The following is a 23,049-nucleotide window of genomic DNA, read 5'->3' as shown; positions in this document are numbered from 1 at the left end:
ACAAATTTTAAAATGTTTTTGATAGTAAATATACTTTGCCACATAATAGGAAAGTATACACAAGGAGGTCTTGAAAGATTCATATCCCCACTGGCAGAAACTTGCTTAGAAAAGCAAAAGCTGCACTGATATGAGATGTTTACCTGGGAGATCCACTGAGAAGCCCCTTACTCGAGGTTACTTTGGCCTGTGCAGTCCAGGGGCACCTGGTGGAATAGTAAAGCTAAAACATGATATAGGAAACCATGGTCTTTCCTAGGGACTTGATTTTTGCTTTCAGCCTGACTTCCAAGGCCCTTTTGGTTTTTACTCCATAAAAAAAGATTGTCCTTAGATTACAAAACATTTACCACATGAGTAGCTTACAGTGGCCTTTATTTTAATTTTAAAAAATTGATCTCTATATATTCTCAATTTATATCCTGCAGTGGAGGACAAATTTAGTCTGTCATAACATGCCCTGTGAAAACAGGATAAGAGGCCTTTCACTGGAGATTTTTTTTTTCTTTTTTTTTGTCTTTTTGCTATTTCTTGGGCCGCTCCTACGGCATATGGAGATTGCCAGGCTAGGGGTATAATCGGAGCCGTAGCCACCAGCCTACACCAGAGCCACAGCAACGCGGGATCCGAGCCACGTCTGCAACCTGCACCACAGTTCACGGCAACGCCGGATCGTTAACCCACTGAGCAAGGGCAGGGACCGAACTCGCAACCTCATGGTTCCTAGTCGGATTCGTTAACCACTGTGCCACGACGGGAACTCCTCACTGGAGATTTTATTTCCTCAGTGTCAAGGGATACCCTCCAATGGTAGAATGAAACTTTTTGCTTAAATATCTTTCCCTCTTCAATCTGGCCATCTAAGTTTCTATGTCTCACTTGATATTTTTACCAGGTCTATACATAGCTTAGGGAAATACAAGAATTCTCACTAAATTTTGGCATTATGAATATTATCATTAATATCAAGACCTGTTCTAGGAAACTTTATAATTTTAAAGACAAATTACCTGTCACTCAGTTTACAGGAAGAAAAGGGCAAAGAAACTATGAGACTTACGGGACATTTCCACCCCTAAGAACCTACCGGACAAGGACTGATATAGGTAATTGAACAAAGCCAATGGAAGAAAACCACATCTTTCTGGACCCCACATTGGTACCCCCCCATCTATAAGGAATAAAAATCCCTATAGGACAATAGCGGAAGGGGCTCTTCTCCTGGGAGCTATTTGCTCTCCTTTTATAAAGACTTTGCTTGCTTAAAAAAAATAATAAATAAAGACAAATTAAAAAATCTGTAAACATCTAAATAAAAAAGTAAAAATATGATTTCATAAATTAACTGTAAAGAAGGAAAAAATAGCTTTATTTAGACTTCTCCAGTAGGCTAAATATTAGAAGATAATACAGCACTATTTATAGTTTTGTAAGAAAATGTGATTTGAGAGTTTGATATTTAAATTGGAAAATAAATTCAATATTTAAACAAAATGTTTAATTTACATCAGCCTAACTCTCCCACAGATACAAGAATCCTTGAAAATATTAAAAACAAGATACTAACCATTGAAAGATACCATGGAATGAATAAAGGCAGGTAGAAAGTGAAGGGGAGTTGAATTTTTTAAGAAGGAACCTGCAGTGGATGCAATTTCTGTTCACACAGCTGCAGCTTTTTTTATTTTGCTTTTTAGGGCTACACCAGCCACATATGGAAGTTCCCAGGCTAGGGGTTGAATAAGAGCTGCAGCTGCTGGTCTGTGCCACAGCCATAGCAACAAGAGACTGGAGCCCACGTCTGTGACCTACACCACAGCTCACAGCAACTTTTGATCCTTAAACCACTGAGCGAGGCCAGGGATCAAACTTGCATCCTCATGGATACTAGTCAGGTTTGTTACCACTGAGCCACAACGGGAAATCCACCTGCAGCTTTCAGACTGTTATACCTTAGTCTACATGGAATGTGGGGAGATGTAACTCAAACAAAAAGTGGAAATGTTATTTGTTTGAGCAGTCAAAGGATGGGGTATGGGACTCCCAGAGGGCTGAAAAATGTGGGAGTGATAGAAATCCTGGAAAGAAATGGGCTGCAGAGGCAGACTCCCCAAATCTGCATATTATAAAGCTGTACCCAAAACCTTGCCTGGTGTCTGAATTATGCTTGCATGAGGTGGAAGTGAGAGCTGTAAGGTAAGAGAATGGGTGGAAAGAAATAGCGGAATTGCTAAAAGCAGTTTTTGGTGGTTGACCACCACAGAAGACAGAATATCTGGTCTTTGAGTTCAGCCAAAGTAACTGCCTGCTCGAACAAAAATTAACACTGTTCAATGGTGGGTAACAGAATTCAGTCTCCTCAAAGTATCATTCAAAATTCCCAGAATATGTAAGAAGTTACTATACATGAAAAGTAACGAGAAATTGTGACTTAGAGTCAAGAAAGAAAAATAACCAGCAGAAATCAATCTCAAAGTTATCCAAATTTTGGAATTGCAGAAAAGGACTTTAACGCAGCTATTTTAAATGTGTTTGAGGACTTATAAAATATCATTATGGGGAAAAGGAGACCTTAGAATATAAACAGAACTAGGAAAAAGGAACAAATGGAAATTCTTAACTGAAAATACAATGTATGAAATATAATGTTCACTTATCAGGCTTAAGAGTAGATTGTAGACAACAGAGGAATCACTGAACTTAAAATAAGTAGAAATTATGCATTCTATAAAACACAGAAAAAGAAGATTGAAAAAAATAAGTCTCAATGAACTATGGATAATATTAAGCAAAATGACACATGTTAAATTAGCCCAAGACAGAAATAAAACAAAATTTACTTGAAGACACAATGGCAAAAAGTTTCCCAAACTTTGGGGAAAACATCAAATCATAAGTTTAAGAAACTTAATCAGATCCAAGTAGGATGAACACAAAGAAAAGTACATCAGCACATCACTGACAAATTGCTGAACAACAAGGATAAAGAAAAGAATCTTAATAATAGCTAAGGAGGAAAAAAACAAATTATACAGAGTAGGGACCAGCAAACTACAGCCTATAGGTCCAATCCAGCCCATGGTCTATTTTCCATATAGCTTGTAAGCAAAGAATGATTTTTGTATTTTTAAAGAATTATAAAAAGTGTATGACGGAGATACTCAACAAAGCCTAAAATATTTACTGCTAGGTCCATTACAGGAAAAGTATCTGATCTTAGACACAGTAACACAACAATAAGAATAGTGTCTGGGAGATGGGATTAAGATGGCAGAATAGAAGGACTGGAACTCAACTTCTCTCCTAAAAACAACAAAATTCACAAATAAAGCCTGAGCAATCTTCACTCAAATGGACCAGAAACCTTAAAAAACATATCCTATTCCAGAAGACAAAGAGGAGGCCACATCAAGAGGTAGGAGGGGTGATTTTGTGATATAAACAACCCCATACCTCCTGGGTGGGAAGCCTCACAGACTGGAAACTAACTGGTTCACAAAGACTCACCTACAGGAGTGAGAGTTCTGAGCCACACATCAAACTCCCACATGTGGGGATTTGGCACTGGGAGAAAGAGCCCCTGGAACATCTGGCATTGAAGGCCAGTGGGATTGTGTGCAGAAGCTCCACGGGGCTGCAGGAAATGGAGACCCCATTGATAAAAGGAGCACACAGACTTTCACATGCACTGGGTCCCAAGGCAAAGCAAATTCTCCATAGGAATCTGGGTCAAACCTGACCACAGTCCTTGAAGGACATCCTGGGAAAACAGGGGTGAACGTGTCTTGTTGTGAGGGAAGGACATTGAAAGCAAAGCTCTCAGGAATATTCATCAACGTGCCTTTCTCTGGAGGTAGCCATTTTGGGAAAATCTGGCACCACCCATCAGTCAGTGCTGAGAAGCCCCAGGACAAACAACAATCTAGGTGGGATCACAGCCCCGCCCCTCAGTAAACAGGCTACCTAAAGATCCCTCAGGCACACAGCTGCCTCTAATCCCATCCAGAGACTAAGCCCCACCCACCAGAGGGATTAGAAGCAGCTCCACCTACCAGTGGGCAGGCATCAGCCCCTCCCATCAGGAAGCCTACACCAAGCCCCCTTACCAACTTTAGCCACAGGGGGGCAGACACCAGAAGTAAGGGAGGCTACAACTCTATTATCTATAAAAAGGTCACCACACCAAAAACCTACAAAAATGAAAAGACAGAGGACTATAACTCAGATGAGGGAGGAAGGAAAAACCCCAGAAAATCAGCTAAGTCATCAGAAGATTCTCAGCCTCCAGGAAAAAGACTTTAGACTGTTGATGCTGAAGATGATGCAAGACATTGGAAATAAACTGGAGGCAAAGATGGATAACTTACAGGAAACACTGAGCAAAGAGATACAAGATATAAAACTTAAACAAGAAGAGATGCAGAATACAATAACTGGAATAAAAAACTCACTAGAGGCAACCAACAGCAGAATACAGGAGGCAGAAGAACGAATAAATGAGGTGGAGGACAGACTAGAAGAAATTACGAATGTAGAACAGAAAAGAAAAAAAGAAACTCTGCAGGCCAGAAGGGAGTGGCAGGATATACTTAATGTGATGAAAGTAAAAAACCTCCAACCAAGATTACTCTACCCAGCAAGGCTCTCATTCAGATTTGAAGGAGAAATCAAAACCTTCACAGATAAGCAAAAGCTGAGAGAATTCAGCAACACTAAACCAGCCTTACAACAAATACTAAAGGAACTTCTTTAGGCAGAAAAAAAAAGACAGCAACAGGAAACAAAAATACCACAAATGACAAGGCTCACCAGTAAAGGTATATATACAGTAAAGATGCGAAATCATCCATGCACAATTATACCACCAAAATCAGAATTCATGAGAAGAGGTGGGTACAAATGCAGGACACTAGAGATGCATTTGCAGTTAAGAGAACAACAACTTAAAACAATCTCATATACATATAGACTCATATCAAAACTTCAGAATAACCGCAAACCAAAAATCTACAATTGATACACAAAGAAAAATCAACTCAAATACAACACTAAAGATAGTCATCAAACCACAAGATGAGAGAACAAGAGAAGAAGGGAAGAAAAAAGAGCAACAAAAACAAATCCAAAGCAATTAATAAAATGGCAATAAGAACATACATATCAATAATTACCTTAAATGCTAATAGACTAAATGCCCCAAGCAAAAGGCATAGACTGGCTGAATGGATACAAAAACAAGACCCATATATATGCTATCTTCAAGAGTCCCACTTCACTTCTAGGGACATATACAAATTGAAAGTGAGAAGATGGAAGAAACTATTCCATGCAAACGGGGATCAAAAGAAAGCTGGAGTAGCAATACTCATATCAGACAAAATAGACTTTAAAATGAAGAATATTTTCAGGGTCAAAGGTCATTACACATTGATCAAAGGATCAATCCAAGAAGAAGATATTATAATTTTAAATATCTACGCACCCAACATAGGTTCACCACAATATATAAGGCAACTGCTAACAACCTTAAAAGGGCAAATCAGCAATAACACAATCATAGTGGGTGACTTTAACACCACACTTACAGCAATGGATAGATCAACCAGACAGAAAATCAATAAGGAAACACATGCCCTGAATGATGTATTAAACCAGATGGACATAATAGATATTATAAGATATTCCATCCAAAAGCAATAGAATACATATTCTTCTCAAGTGCACATGGAACATTCTCTAAGATGGATCACATCCTGGGCTACAGATCCAACCTCGGTAACTTTGAGAAGTTGAAATCATATCAAGCATCTTTTCAAACCACAACGCTGTATGACTGGAAATCAACAACAAGAAAAAATCTGCAAAAAACACAAACACGTGGAGACTCAACAACATGCTACTAAACAACCAATGGATTGCTGCAGAAATCAAAGAGGAAATTAAAAAATACCTAGCAGCAAATGACAACGAAGATATGACACTCCTAAACCTTTGGGATGCAGCAAAAGCAGTTCTAAGAGGAAAGTTTATAGCAATACAAGTCGACCTCAGGAAACGAGAAGAAGTGCAAATAAACAAGCTAACTTTACATCTAAAGCAGCTCGAGAGAGAAGAACAGACAAGACCTAAAGTTAGTAGAAGGAAAGAAATCATAAAGACCAGAGCAGAAATCAATGAAATAGAAACAAAGAAAACCATAGAAAAGATCAATGAAATGAAAAGTTGCTTCTTTGAAAATATCAACATAATTGAAAAACCTTTAGCCAGACTTATCAAGAAAGAGAGAGGATTCAAATCAATAAAACTAGAAATGAAAAAGGAGAAGTAACAACAGACATCACAGAAATACAAAGGATCATAAGAGACTACTATATGCAACTATATGCCAATAAAATGGAAAACCTAGAAGAAATGGACAAATTCTTAGAAAAGGACAATCTTCCAAGACTAAACCAAGATGAAATAGAAAAGATGAAAATCATAAGAACTGAAATAGAAACTGAGATTAAAAAACTTCCAACAAACAAAAGTCCAGGACCAGATGGCTTCATAGGAGAATTCTATCAAACATTTAGAGAAGAGCTAACACCTCTCCTTCTGAAACTATCCCAAAAATTGCAGAGGAAGGGATACTCCCAAACTCATTCTAGGAGGCCACCATCACCCTGAAGCCAAAACCAGACAAAGACTCCACAAAAAAAGAAAACTACAGGCCAATTTCACTGATGAACATCGATGCAAAAATCCTCAACAAAATACTAGCAAACCGCATCCAACAATACATTAAAAGGATTGTCCATCATGATCAAGTGGGATTTATCCCAGGGATGCAAGTGTTCTTCAATAGCCGCAAATCAATCAGTGTGGTACACCACATTAACAAACTGAAGCATAAAAACCACATGATCTTCTCAATGACATGGAAAAAGTCTTTGACAAAATCCAACACCCATTTCTAATAAAAACCCTTCAGAAAGCGGGCATAGCGGGAACCTACCTCAACATAATAAAAGCCATATATGACAAACCCACCAAAGAATTCCCACTGAGATCAGGAACAAGACAAGGATGTACGCTCTCACCACTACTCTTCGACATAGTTTTGGAAGTCCTAGCCACGGCAGTCAGAGAAGTAAAAGAAATAAAAAGCATCCAAATTGGAAAGGAAGAAGTAAAACGATCACTATTTGCAGATGACATGATACTATACCTAGAGAATCCTAAAGACTCTACCAGAAAACTGTTAGAGCTCATCCATGAATTTGGCAAAGTCACAGGATACAAAATTAATACACAGAAATCAATGGCATTTCTATACACTAACAATGAAAGAGCAGAAAGAGAAATTAGGGAAGCAGTCCTGTTTACCATCACATCCAAAAGAATAAAATACCTAGGAATAAACCTACCTAAAGAGACAAAAGACCTGTACTCTGAAAACTATAAGACACTGATGAAAGAAATCAAAGGTGACACAAATAGATGGAAAGATATACCATGTCTGTGGATTGGAATAGTTATTATTATCAAAATGACTATACTACCTAAGGCAATCGACAGATTCCATGCAATCCCTATCCAATTACTAAGGATACTTTTCACAGAACTCAAACAAAATATTTTAAAGTTTGTTTGGAAGCACAAAAGATCCAGAATAGCCAGAGAAAACCTGAAAAAGAAAAATGGAATTGGAGCAATCAGGCTCCCGGACTTCAGGCTATACTACAAAGTAACAATCATCAAAACTGTATGGTACTGGCACAAAGACAGAAATAGAGATCAGTGGAACAGGATGGAAAGCCCAGAATTAAACCCACACACCTAAAGACAACTCATCTATGAGAAAGGAGGAAAGAATATACAATAGAGAAAAGACAGCCTGTTCAATAAGTGGTGCTGGGAAAACTGGACAGCCACATGGAAAAGAATGAAATTAGAACACTTCTTAACACCATACACAAAAATAAACTCAAAATGGATTAAAGACCTAAATGTAAGACCAGATACTATAAAACTCTTAGAGGAAAACAGGCCAAACACTCTCTGACATAAACAACAGCAACATCTTCTCAGATCCATCTCTGAGAGTATTGACAACAAAAACAAAAATAAATTAGTGGGACCTAATCAAACTTAAAAGTTTCTGCACAGCAAAGGAAACCTTAAACAAAATGAAAAGACAACCCACAGAATGGAAGAAAATCTTTGCAAATGAATCAATTGACAAGGGATTCATCTCCAAAACTGATAAACACTTTCTGCAACTCCATACCAAAAAAACAAACAACCCCATCAAAAAATGGGCAGAAGATCTAAACAGACAGTTCTCCAAAGAAGACATACAGATGGCCCAAAAACACATGAAAAGATGTTCAACATCACACATTATTAGAGAAATGCAAATTGAAACCACTATAAGGTACCACCTTATACCAGCCAGAATGGCCATCATCAAAAAGTCTACAAACAGTAAGTGCTGGAGAGGGTGTGGAGAAAAAGGAACCCTAGTACACTGTTGGTGGGATTTTAAATTGGTGCAGCCACTGTGGAAAGCAGTATGGAGATTCCTCAGAAAACTCAAAATAGAACTACCATTTGATCTAGCAATCATACTCCTGGGCATCTATCCAGAGAAAACCACGTCTCGCAAAGACACATGTATTCCAATGTTCACTGAAGCACTATTTGCAATAGCCAAGACATGGAAACAACCTAAATGTCCATCAACAGAGCAGTGGATCAAGAAGATGTGGTACATATATACAACGAAATATTACTCAGCCATTAAAAGAAATGAAATACCGGCATTTTTAGCAATATGGATGGACCTAGAAACTATCATGCTAAGGGAAGTCAGTGATACAATGAGACCCCAACATCAAATGCTTTCACTGACATGTAGAATCTGAAAAAAGGACAGACTGAACTTCTTTGCAGAACAGATGCTTACTCACAGACATTGAAAAACTTATGGTCTCCAGAGAGACAGGTGGGAGGGTGGGGGGATGTGCTTGGGTTATGGAATGGAAATCCTGTGAAATTGGATTGTTATCACAGGATCATTATGCAACTACAGATGTGATAAATCCATTTGAGTAATAAAAAAAAAAAGAATAGTGTCTGACTTTATCTTAGAAATTAAACAAACCAGAACACAATGGAACAATATCTTGCTGAAAGAAAAAAGAAAAATGAACCCAGAGTTCTACAAGAATCCCACAAGAATATCCTACAATAATAAATGCAAAATTAAAATTATTTTTAGATGAATAAACTTGATAAAATTCATTGCTAGCAGAACTGAACTACAAGAACTTCCCAAAGGTAGTTTTTCAAGCTGAAGGGAAATGACACCACATGGAAACCCAAATTTATAGGAAGCAATGAAGATTCAGGAATGGTAAATAGGTGGATAAATATAGAAGACTATTTTTAAGTCTTCTCTTAATCTTTTAAAAATACATATAATCACTCCTACTTCTAGCTATGATGGAGTAATAGGAACTAGATTTGCTCTTTCTTAAACAACTAAAAAATTTGGACAAAATATATAAAACAATGGTTTTCAAGTGTTACACAACAGGCAGCACAGGACAATAATCCCCACCCCCTCACCCTAGCCCAGAGAAGGAAACCTAATGAGGGAAACTTCAACTGTCTCATCTTTTTGCCTCTAAAAAAGAAACTTCAGGCCATGGAGTTAAGTGGTGGGACTCCTAACAGAATTGAGTTGAGAAATACAATTGAGCATTCAGGAAGGTTAAGACAAGCTAAAATTCACAGGTTAGCATAATATAGAGGATACAAATGCACAAAGAGAGCATTCTGAGGGTCTTCAGAACGTTATCCTTGATTCTTTTTCTGAAATTGGTAAAAATTAAAAACAAACAAATGAAAAATAGGAAAAAGAAGGCAGAACAACACTTTGAGCTTACATGAAGCTTGTATTCCAGACAGCCAGATGGGAAACAGAACATGGGGTAGAATACTAAGAAGGGTATTGCCTCAGTAGAGGAAGCAAGCTAGGCCTAAGCAAAAGACTTCTCTGGTTCCACCCAATGAAGCTTAAAACCAAGCCAAGAAATGTCTAGGCCCAGATGACTTTATTGGTGAATTCCACCAAACAGGTAAAGAAGAATAAATACCAATTTTATAATAACTCATTTAGAAAAGAGAAAAGGAAGGAACATTACACTTACTACTAAAATGAGACAGGATAGTACAGGAAAAGAAAACAAAATTTTAGCAAACTGAATTCAGTAGCACATGAAAAGGTTAATACACAATAGCCAAATGGAATTTACTCCAGGAATGAAAGGTTGGGTTAATATTTGAAAAATCTATCAATGTAATTTACTATATTAAAAGACAAACAGTATTTTCATCTCAGGAGATGCTAAAAAGCATCTGTCAAAACCCTACATCTGTTTGTTAAAAAAACAAACAATGACAATTAAAAATCTCTTTTCAAACTAGGAAGAAAATGAAACTACCACAACCTGATAAAAGACATCTATAAAAACCTTGTGCCAAAATCTGTTTAAAGGTAAGTAACCTAACACTTTCCCTCTAAGATCAGGAAGGGCAAGATGTCTACTTTCACTACTTTTAATCAACATCTTCTTAGAGAACCTAGCCATAGGCTAGTAAAAGAAATAAAAGGCATGTAGATTGAAAAGCAAGGAGTAAAATGTTCTTTATTCTCAGACAATCAGATGACATGATTGTCCAAGAAGAAAATCCTAAGAAATGTAAAATGTCTACTAGAACTAATAGGCAATTTAGTAAGATCAAAACATTTTTCTATAGTGTTTTCTATATATTAGCAGTGAACAATCAGAAATAGAAATTAAAATATCATATGAATGTTATTTTAGAAATATGGAGTTCCCATTGTGGCACAGTGGTTGACGAATCCAACTAGGAACCATGAGGTTGCAGGTTCGGTTCCTGGCCTCACTCAGTGGGTTAAGGATCCGGCGTTGCCGTGAGCTGTGGTGTAGGTTACAGAAGCAGCTTGGATCCCGCGTTGCTATGGCTTTGGCATAGGCCGGAGGCTACAGCTCTGATTCAACCCATAGCCTGGGAAGCTCCATATGCCACGGGAGCGGCTCTAGAAAAGGCAAAAAGACAAAAAGACAAAAAAAAAAAAAAAAGAAAGAAAGAAAGAAAAAGAAAAAAAGAAATAGGCACAACATCTATACAGTAAAAACTAGAAAATATTGCTGAGATAAATGAAAGAAGTTTTAAATAAATGTGGAGATATTTTATGTTTCTAGATTAAAAAACTCAATATTGCTAAGATGTTAACGCTCCCAGAGTTGATAGATTCAACAAAATTCCAACTAACATTCCAGAGAATATACTTTGAAAACCGACGGCATTTAAAAAACTATAGAGAAATGAAACGAATCTGAATAGACAAAATAATTATTTAAAAGAACAAAGTAAGAGAACTTAACATTACCTGACTTCAAGATATATTGTAAAACTAGTTATCAAGGTAGTTCGGTATTGGCATCACTGAAACAAAATTCAGAGTACAGACATAGACCAATCAACATATGATCAAATGTTTTTTTTTTCCTTTTTTTTTTTCAGGGGGGCTGCACCTGCAGCATATGGAGGTTCCTAGGCTAGGGGTCAAATCGGAGCTACAGCTGCCAGCCTACACCACAGCCATAGCAACCTGGGATCCAAGCCACGTCTGCAACCTATACCATAGCTTAAGGCATCACTGAATGCTTAACCCACTCGGTGCGACCAAGGATTGAACCTCATTGTTCCTAGTCAGATTCATTTCTACTGCACCACAATGAGAACTCTCTCAAATGGTTTTTTGACAAAGTTTTCAAGATAAACAATGGGCAAAGGATAGTTTTTTCGATGAATGGTGCTTGGAATATTGTGCAAAAAATTGATTCTCAGTTCAAAGAAATGGAAAGATACCCCATGCTCCTGGTGTGGAAGAATTAATATTGTTAAAGTGACCACACTACTCAAAGAAATCTACAGATTTAATGCAATCACTATTAAATCACCCATGACATTTTTCATAGAACTGGAACAAATAATCCAAAAATGTATATGGAAAAATAAAAGACCAGGACTGCTAAAGTGATCCTGAGTATCATTCAAAAAGATACATGCACCTGTATGTTCATAGCAGCATTATTCACAATAGCCAAGACATGTAAATAACCTAAATGTCCATTGACAGATGAATGGATACAGAAAATGTGGCACATACATACAATGGAATACTAGTCAGCCATAAAAAGAACAGAATAATGCCATTTGTAGCAACATGGATGTACCTAGAGAGTCTCATACTAAGTGAAGTAGGTCCGAAAGAGAAAGACAAATATCATATGATATCACTTATATGTAGAATTTAAAATATGGCACACAAAGAACCTATCTGGAAAACAGAAACAGACTCACAAACATAGAAAATAGTCTTGTGGTTGCCAAGGGGGAGTGGAGAAGGAGTGGAATGGACTGGGAGTTTGAGGTTAGTAGATGCAAACTATTACATTTAGAATGGATAAACAATAAGGTCCTGCTATATAGCACAGAGAACTACATACAGTCTCTTGAGATAGACATGAAGGAGGATAATATAAGAAAGGGAATGTGTATGTATGTATGACTGAGTCACTTTGCTGTTCAGCAGAGATTGGTACAACACTGTAAATCAATTATACTTTAATAAAGAAAATAATAGGAAAAAATGATCCGCAATGCTTATTTAACATAATTTTCAAAAATTACTCAAAATGAATTAGAGAACTAAATGTTAGAACTACAATTATAAACTATAAAATTATATACTATAAAATTTGTAGAAGAAAATATGGGAGAAAATCTTGGGAAAGTTGGGTTTCACAAAAAAATCCTTACATTTTTTTTTCTTTTCTTTTTATGGCCATATCTGCAGCATATGGAAGTTCCTAGGCAAGGGGTCGAATTGGAGCTGCAATTGAAGGCCTATGCCACAGCCAAGGCAACACCTGATCTAAGCTGCATTTGGAACCTATGCCACAGCTTGTGGCAATTCTGGATCCTTAATCCATTGGGCAAGGCATGGGATCAAACCTGCATCCTCATGGACACTATGTTGTGTTCTTAACCTGCTGAGCCACAACGGGGAACTCCCAAAGTCTTCAATATGACACAAAAGAGCACAAACTATAAGAGAATATTTGTACAGGATTGTTAAAGGATTTATGTCTAGAATATATAAAGAATTCTTATAACAGAATAAAAAGAAGACAAACATCCCAAATACAAATAGCCAAAAGAGAAACATACTTCAGCAAAGATATACATATGGCAAAGAAGCACATGAAAAGAAGCTCATCATACTTAGTCATTAGAGGACTTAAAACAAAACCTAACTAAATACCAGTACATAACAACAAGAATGACTAAAATTAAAAAGTGTTAGTGAGAAAGTAGGGTAACTATAACTTGTATACTGGAAGAATGTGTAATTTTGGATAAGTGGATAAGCAATTTCTAAAGTGTTTTATATATATATATATATATATATATACGTGTGTGTGTATATATATATATTTACCATAGTAAGCAGTCTTCCTCTACTAGATCTTTACCAAAGATAAATGGAATCCTGTACTTATACAAAGGTTTGTACATGAATGTTCACAGTAGCTTTATTTATAATAGCTAAATACTGGAAACAATGCAAACATCTACTAACATGTGAATGGATAAACAAATCATGGTATATCCTTACTATGGACTATTACTCAGCAATACAAGGGAACAAACTATTAACATAAGCAATAAGATTAATAAATCTCAAAATAACTATGTAGACCAAAAATGCCAGATAAAAGATAGCACTTATTCTATGATTCATCCCATTTATATAAAATCCCAGGAAAGGCAAACCAACCTGTAATGACAAAAATCACATGAGTAATCGCCTAGGGTTTGAGAAAGAGGGAGAAATTGCAAAAAAGACTAAGGAATTTTCAGGAATAGTGGGTTTCCCATCATGAAAGCTGTGATAGTTTCATGAGTTTCTACATATGTCATCTTATCAAATTTTGCATTCTAAATATGTCTTTTATTGCATATCAATTAGATCTCAATAAAGCACAAATAAATCATGTAGTGACAAATAAAAAATCTTAACACTACATAACATGAGGCCATTATTCATGTAGTGAATGTCTAATATATATGACAATAATAGCAGAAAAGAAAAAGGGGAGTACATATAACTATCCTGCCCCAAGTTCCTACATTTTTAGTGAAGTAGGACAACGTTAACTTTAAGTAGTATTTTAATAATTTAAAGATATATATTATAATCACCAAGGTAATCTCAAAAAACAAAAAAAAACAAAAAACAAACCCAAAGAGGTATGGGCAAATAGCCAATAGATGAATTAAAATGGAATACTAAAAATATTTGATTAATTAAATGAAGACAGGAAAGGGATGTGGAGAAGAGGGGGATAAAACTGAAAACAAACAGGAACAAATATAATAAAAACAAACCTAACCATATCAATAATTACACTGAATGTAAATGAAGCACTCCAATTAAAAGGAAGAAATTGAAAAACTAAATAAACCAATATTTGACTATAGGTTGTTTACAAGAAATACACTTTAAACCTAAAAACATGAACAGGTTGTAAGTAAAATGGGAAACTGACACTAAACAAATCGCATGCATAAGAAAGCTGAAGTGGCTTTATTAATATCAGACAAAATAGAACTCAATAGTAGAAGAATTACCATATATACAAAGAAACATTTCACAGGTAAATGGTTAAAAGGAAAACATAATAATAATAAATGTGTATGTGTCCAATAATTTAAAAACACATAAATAAAAAATCAACAGAATTAAGGGGAGAACTAGATAATTCCACAATTGTAGTTGGAGATTTTAACATTCCCTTTCAATAATTAATAGAACAATCAAATATCATAAAGAGATGGGACTGGAATTAGCAAACTTTTCTATTAAGGTCCAGATAGTCAATATTTTGGGCTTTGTGGGCCACATGAGATTTCTGTGATATAGTCTTTATTTATTTATTTTTAACAATTCTTAAAAATGTAAAAACCATTCTTAGCTGAGGATGTATAAAAACTGGCTTCAGGCTAGACTTGATATACAGGCTACAGTTTACTGAAACTTGATATGTAAAATCTGAGTATCACTATCAACCATGTTGATCGAATTGAGATTTCTGCAACAGTTGCAGAAACACATTCTTCTCATGAGCATAGGGAATGTTCGCCAAGATAGACCATGAACTATACCATAACACAAGTATCAATAACTGCAAAATATTGTACAGAGTATATTTTCAGACCACAGTATTTATAAAATTAGAAATCAGTAACTATAAGGTATCTAGAAAAACTCTGAATATTTAAAAATTAAATAATATTAAATATCTAAATAATCCATGTATCAAAATAGGAATTATACTGGGTATTAGAAAATATTTTGAATTAAATGATAACAAAAATACAACATAATCTAAATTTTCAGAAGGTAGGTGAAATGGTACTTAGGGAAATTTATAGATTTAAATGCTTATATTAAAAAAGAGAGAGAGAATGTAAAACAAATAGAACAAATTACAACAATTAGTGGATAAAAGATATTTGGGAGTTCCTTATACTACTCTACCAATTTTCTGAAGTTAAAAATTTAACAAAGTAAAAAGCTCCTCCAAACCTCCTTAATTTTATACTCAACCAAGTTTTTATTCACATATGAGACTAAGAAGCCAAAACAGTTATTTAAGACTGGGCAAGATAGTGGAATACTTCTCTTGCCATCCAAAAAAACAAATATGTAAGAAGTTTTATAAAAATTAGGGTGACATTAATAAACAATAAATTTCTCATAACTACCAAAAGACAGAAATCAGACAGGATAGTATCTATGGAGGTAAGAGTAGGAGGAAAATCAAAGTATTAATCAGAGAAACAGTAGTTAATTAAATAATTTTAGAATCAGAAATGAACTGAAAAGCAGCTTTCAGAAGAAGAGGTAAGTTCCTCCTTCCCCTGATCTATATAAAGAAGCAGGATAGAAAGATATTTCCCTCTACACTAATAGTTCTTAACTTTGTCTGCTTGTTGAAATTATCTGGGTAGCTTTAAAAAATATTGAGCCTGAGATTTTAATTTAATTGGTCAGAAATAAGACCTGAGCACCAGACCTATGTTTAGCATTGGAAACATAATATAAACAAGAGAGAAGTAGACTTGCCTTAAAAGGCTTATTAACGTAGAGTTATTGAGAAATTTGGTCCTGGTACAGGAATTTGGCAGGTAGAAGAGAATATGAAAATATATCCATGTGAACTGGTATTTCAAGTAGTATGTAGGTGGACTATTTAAGAAATAAGCATTTGGAAAAAAACAAATTACTGGAACACAACTACTTCCTTTATAACAAAATAAATCCCAAGTGGATTAAAGAGTTGAATAAAACACGGAAACTAAAAAGTACTAGGAAAAAAAGATAGATTTAAAAAAAATTGTCCTGACAAACATTCCACAAAACTGAAACTCTACAAAAGACAGTGTTTCAATTTAATGAATAAAAATTTTAAACTCATCGGTCAATTAAACATACTATTAACCAGCTAGCAATATGGCTAAGAAGAATATTTATAGTAAACCTACAAGTTCCTCCAAAGCAATGTAAAAATATGCAAATGAGAAAATGACTTAAACATGTACCACTTTTATAATGAAAAACTAAAAGGTAAAGCAATATTCAAATTACTATAGCACCAATCTATGAGTTATTTTAAGTACCTCACCAAAAAATAAATTAGAAAATTCTGACAAATAAATAAACACATACTTGGTTTTGGCTATTTCATTCTGCAGTATGTAATAAATTTACTTACAATTTGATATGCGTTCTTGACTTCTTGCAATCCTGTCTTTTATAGAGTTTGAAGGTGTTTTCTTGCTACCATGAATGGTTGTTGTGGTGAGGTCCTTCAGTTTCCAGTGGGTCCAAAAGCCTTTTTGAGGTTTTAAACCTGTTAACATAAAATGTATATTTAGGCAAAGAAATTGAGATTTTAAAAATATCTTTTAATTTGTCAAAGCCTTTTAAGTGAGTATCATACATTTTTTTTCTCACAAGAGTCCTGTGAGGACTGTCTCAAGTTTCAAATGAAGGAAGCTCTACATAGAAATATTAAGGTCTTATCATATAAGAAAGAGAATTAGAAAAGAGATAAACTTGGCATGTACCCTTCTGACTCATAGAGATCACCTAAATTCATATATGAACATAAAGGGTGATTAATTATTGTGAAAACTTGGAAAGGACCTAAATAACCAACAACAGTACATCCATATAGTAGATCATGAGTTATCTATTAAAAGTTGCCTTGTAACTATTTGTTAACATATAAAAGCAATTACAATATGTTTTCATGTGAAGGACAATTTTATCTTATATGTATATGTGTCTATAGCTTAAATGCTAAAGTGATTGACTCTGAGCATAGCAGATTATTGTTTTAAAATGTTACCTATCTGTCTCTCCTATTATTTTAAAAATAATGTTTATGAATCAATTATAGTAGGTTAGAAGTAATAAAAATAAATTCCATTTAAAAATTTCCACTTTTGGAAGCAGAGCAAGATGGCAGAGGAATAAGAGGTCGCACACACCTTCTCCCACAAACACATCAAAAAAACACATCTCCATGTAAAACTACTCACACAGAACATCAACTGAATGCTGGCAGAAGAACTTAAACCTCCAAAGAGGGCATGAAACTCTTGACATAACTGGGTAGAACAAAAGAAAAAAAAGAGAGAGAAAAGAAATCAGGATGTGACTAGCATTCATGAAGGGAGCTGTGCAGGAGAAAAGGAACCCACCTCCTGGGAAGCCACCTAACTGACTAAAGACCAGCTAAGTTGGCGGGACCTCACAGTCGCTGAGAAAAGCACAGCAGCTGGACAGAGAACAGCAAAGCAGAGTGAGAGCTGCACAGATCATCTGAACTACGAACCCAGACACCACAGCCTGAGACATTTGGGGAGAGAACTGGGGATGGCAGGAGGGGCTAAGGAGCAGTGCACCATGGGCTAAGGAGGAGAACGCCACAGCAAAGGGAAAATGGGAGAAGGTCTGGACCTGCAGGAGAGGAAAGGCACCATTGCTGGGGAGGGAAGAGGAGGAGGGCCGCCGTAGGAAACTCCCTGCTCCAAGCGTGTGCATGCCTGCAGGGCAGCTCTGCAGAGGGTACTAGCTGCAAGAAGCCTCTTGCTCATTTAGGAGAGATTAGGTCTTCTTGTGCAGGCTACCAGTGGCCAGGCACCTATTGTGTGGGTGAAGGGCACAAGGAGGATAAGTCCGATGTGGTGCCTCTTGCACCATCTACAGGTGACAGGGACAGACTGCGACAGTCATCTCAGAGGGCAGAGGGAGGCGTGGTTTGCCACCACTTGGGGCCTGTGAGTGGGCTCCACCTGTGACCTGGTCACTTCAGAGGTTGGCAAAAAAGAAAAAAAGAGGGCACTGCCACCAAGCACCGTATGCTATTGCTCTCACTCCCCTCGGAACACACCCACCCTGCAGCTGCCACTGCCAAACGCTCTGGGCAGTGGCCAGACACTTGGTCACTGTCCCTTCCCAAGATCCTACAACTAGGAGCAGCTGGTGCAGCACCTCCTGTGTGGCTTAAATGGGACAGGGTGCTTCTTCTGTGGTCTGCAGGTGTCAGGGGCAAACCACTGCAGTTATCCCTGATTCCCAAAGGTGGGCATGGCCCAAGTCATTTTACCTGAAGAAAAATCACTTGAAGCCCCATTTAACTAAAAGGCACCACAGAGGAGGGCATTATGACCAAACACCACCTGTCGGTGCTCTTGCAACTCCGGGAACACACCCTCCCTGCTGCTGCCACTGCCAAACATTCCAGGCAGTACCCACATGCCTGATCTCTGTCACTGCCCAGGATCCTGCAGCTAGGAGCAGCCTGTGAAACACCTCATACGTGGGCTAAGTGAGATAGGTTGCCTCATGCATAGTCTATAGGTGGGAGGGGCAAACTACCACAGTTATCACTGACTCCAGAGATGGTCATGGCCTGCTCCCAGTAGGGATCCCTGAACAGGCACCACCTGTGGTTCTGATCACCTCAGAGGAGGGCATTGCAATCAAACACAAGCTATTGTTGCTCTCCTGGGAACTCATGCTCCCTGCTGTTCTGGTCACCTTGTATATATGCCTAGAGCTCATTACCACTTCCCAGGACCTTGAAACTAGGAGTAGCCTGTGCCAACTTCCTGCAGGTCCTTGCTGCTGTTGGGAGTCCAACAACCAGGCACTGACTGCTGGCCCTACCCATTGCCTCCTTCTCCCTGAAAACACACTGAGCATCCTGGGGATAACAGCCTGCCCACACCAAAGAAAGACACAGCAAATATTCAAACTCCCACACAAAAAATAAATAGTAACCCCCCCCTTCAAAATACAAAAGGGTACTCTTGCATAGAAGTACCCTTGCAAGACTACAGTTTGGCTTCCCCAAACTCATAGAAAAAGGAAAACACAAGCAAAATGAAGAAGCTCAGAAACCATTCTCAGTTAAATCAACAGGAGAATTCACCTAAAGCAGTCAACAAAGAAACAGACCTCTGCCGTCTGGCAGACATTGAGCTCAAAAGGGGGACAGTGAAAATACTGAAGGAATTAAGGCTGACTATAAAGTAATTAAGAGAGATATTAACAGTAATGGTAGATTCCTTTAGAAAGGAACTAGAAAATATATGGAGGAGTCAGGAAAAATTAAAAATTCATTTGGATATGCAAACTGAGCTAAAGTCACTGAAGAGCAGAATGAATAATGCAGAGGAATGAATTAGTGACTAATGGAAATCACCCAATCAGGACAGCAGACAGAAAACCAAATGAAAAAAACATGAAAGCAATATAAGAGATCTATGGGATAATATAAAGCAGGCCAATCACAAATAATAAGATTTTGAGAAGGAAAAGAAAAAGAAAGGGGATTGAAAATGTATTTGAAGAAATGATGGCTGAAAACTTTTCAAATCTAAAAGAAACTGATATCAAGATACAGGAAGCACAAAGGGCCACAAACAAGTTGAACCTAAACAGGACCACACAAAGACATATTGTAATAAAAACGGCAAAAGTTAAAGATAAAGAGAGGATTCTAAAGGCTGCAAGAAAAAAGCAAAGCATTAATTATAAGGGAACCCCCATAAGGCTATAAGCTGATTTCTCTACAGAAATGTTACAGGCCAGAAGGGAGTGGCAAGATACATTTAAAGTGCTGAAAGGAAAAAATTTGCAACCTAGAATACTCTATCCCACAAGAATATCATTTAAAATAGAAGGGGAAATAAAGAATTTCTCCAACAAACAAAAACTAAAAGAGTAGAGCAATACCAAACCCATTCTAAAAGAAATACTGAAAGGGCTTCTCTAAATTAAAAAAAGAGAGAGAGAGAGAGAAAAGAGAAAAAGAGGGATTAGGATGGAGGAAACCACAATGGGAAAGAAGTCATTAAATAAGCCAGTATACAAATCTAAACATGAAGATGTTTAAAAAAAATCAAAAGGATGGGGAAGGAAAATAAGAAAATATAGATTCTTTTTTTATTTTAATGATTTGTCTGAGCCTATATGACTATCAGGCAAAAGCAAGCATATATAGGAAGGGCTTAATGTGCTGAAAAAACAGGGAAACTGCAAATCCAAATTGAATGTTACATTCACAAAAACAGAAAAGTACTCAAGCATAAAATAGATGCAAACCATCCAACCAAAAAAAGAAAAGAAGAAAAGAGAAATATAAAATAAACTGGAAAACAAGGTTTAAAATGGCAATAAATAAGTATCTATCAATAATCACCTTAAATGTCAATGGACTGAATGCTCCAATCAAGCAACACAGAGTGGCAGATTGGATAAAAAAGCAAAGACCTTTAATCTGCTACTTAAAAGAAACTCACCTTAGAGCAAAGGTCACATATAGACTGAAAGTGAGGGGATGGGAAAAGATATTTCATGACCAAGGACAAGACAGGAAAGCAGGAGGTAAAATACTCATATCAGACAAAATAGACTTTAAAACAAAGGCCATAAAGAAAGACAAACAAGGGCATTTAATGGTTAAAGGATCCATTCAAGAAGATGATATTACAATCATCAATATATATGCCCCTAATATAGGAGCACCTAGATACTGACAACAAATGCAGACATAAAAGGAGAAACTCATGTGAATACAATCATAGTTGGAGACATTAACACCCACTTATATCAATGGACAGATCCTCTAGACAGAAAATCAATAAGGCAACACAGACCCTAAATGGCACAATAGAAAAGTTAGACTTAATCAACATTTTCAGGACATTACAGCCCAAAAAAATCAGAATATACATTCTTCTCAAGTACACATGGAACATTCTCAAGAATTGATCACATACTGGAGCACAAAGCTAACCTCAACAAATTTAAGATCATAGAAGTTATCTCAGGTATCTTCTCTGATGACAATGGCATGAAAACAGAAATCAACCACAGGAAAAGAAATGAGAAGAAGCCTACTACATGGACACTAAACAACATGCTACTAAAAAACCAATGGGTCAGTGAGGAAATCAAGAAGGAAGTTAAAAAATACCTAGAGACAAATGAAAATGAAGACACATCCATTCAAAATCTAGAGGATGCCACAAAAGCAGTGCTCAGAGGGAAATTCAGAGCAATACAGGCCTTTCTCAAAAAAGAAGAAATATCTCAAATTGACAACTTAACCCAGCACCTAAATGAATTAGAAAAACAAGAACAAACAAAACCTAGAGTCAGCAGAAGGAAGGAAATCATAAAGATCAAAGAGGAAATCAATAAAATAGAGATTAACAAAACAATAGAAGCAATCAATGAAACCAAGAGCTGGTTCTTTGAAAAGGTAAACAAAATTGACAACCCTCTGGCTAGACTCATCAAGAAGAGGAGAGAAAAAGCACAAATAAATAAAATCAGAAATGAAAAAGGTGAAGTCACAGTGGATACTGCAGAAATACAAAAAACCATGAGAGAATGCTATGAACAATTGTAAGCCAACAAATTTGACAAGCTTGAAGAAATGGACAACTTTCTAGAGACTTACAGCCTTCCAGAATTGAATCAAGAAGAAATAGATCAATAGAACAGACTGATCACTAGAAATGAAATTGACTTTGTCATAAAAACACTCCCTACAAATAAAAGTCCAGGACCAGATGGATTCACAGGTGAATTCTACCAAACATACAAAGAGGAACGTATACCCACCCTCCTTAAACTTTTTCAAAAGATTGAAGCGTTCCCATCGTGATGCATTGATTAACAAATCCGACTAGGAACCAAGAGGTTGCGGGTTCGGTCCCTGCCCTTGCTCAGTGGGTTAACAATCCGGCGTTGACGTGAGCTGTGGTGTAGGTTGCAGACGCGGTGCGGATCCCGTGTAGCTGTGGCTCTGGTGTAGGCCAGCGGCTACAGCTCTGATTAGACCCCCAGCCTGGGAATCTCCATATGCCACTGGAAGTGGCCCTATAAGAGGCAAAAAGCCAAAAAAAAAAAAAAAAAAAGGTTGAAGAAGGAAGAGTACTCCTAACGACATTCTATGATGCCATCACCCTAATTCCAAAACCAGACAAAGATACCACCAAAAAAGAAAACTATAGGCCAATATCTTTGATGAATACAGATGCAAAAATTCACAGCAATCTTAGCCAACCGAATCCAACAACATATCAAAAAGATCATACACCACGACCAGGTGGGATTCATCCCAGGTGCACAAAGATGGTTCAACATGCGCAAATCAATCAACATCATACACTACATTCAAAAAAGAAAAGTCAAAAACCACATGATCATCTCAACAGATGCAGAAAAAGCATTGGACAAAGTCCAACATCCATTCATGAACAAGACCCCTGCCAAAGTGGGTATAGAGGGAACATACCTTAACATAACCAAAG

At 36.7% G+C, this 23,049-nt stretch overlaps 1 protein-coding gene across 6 annotated transcripts in view; it reads right to left on the bottom strand.

Moving 5' to 3' along the window:
- FAM227B (family with sequence similarity 227 member B) overlaps positions 1 to 23,049 on the bottom strand; it is a 234,146-nt gene that overhangs the window by 167,510 nt on the left and 43,587 nt on the right. For all 6 annotated transcript variants that reach the window (XM_021073744.1, XM_021073737.1, XM_021073726.1 and 3 more), the window contains one exon: positions 16,926 to 17,063. In XM_021073744.1, coding sequence (XP_020929403.1) covers positions 16,926 to 17,063 — 138 coding nt within the window. The remainder of the gene's footprint in view (positions 1 to 16,925; positions 17,064 to 23,049) is intronic.

The sequence above is a fragment of the Sus scrofa genome, chromosome 1 (genome assembly GCF_000003025.6).
Source record: "Sus scrofa isolate TJ Tabasco breed Duroc chromosome 1, Sscrofa11.1, whole genome shotgun sequence".
NCBI lineage: Eukaryota > Metazoa > Chordata > Mammalia > Artiodactyla > Suidae > Sus > Sus scrofa.
The sequence above is the reverse complement of the archived record's forward strand: the minus strand, read 5'-3'. Positions and strand labels throughout refer to the sequence as shown.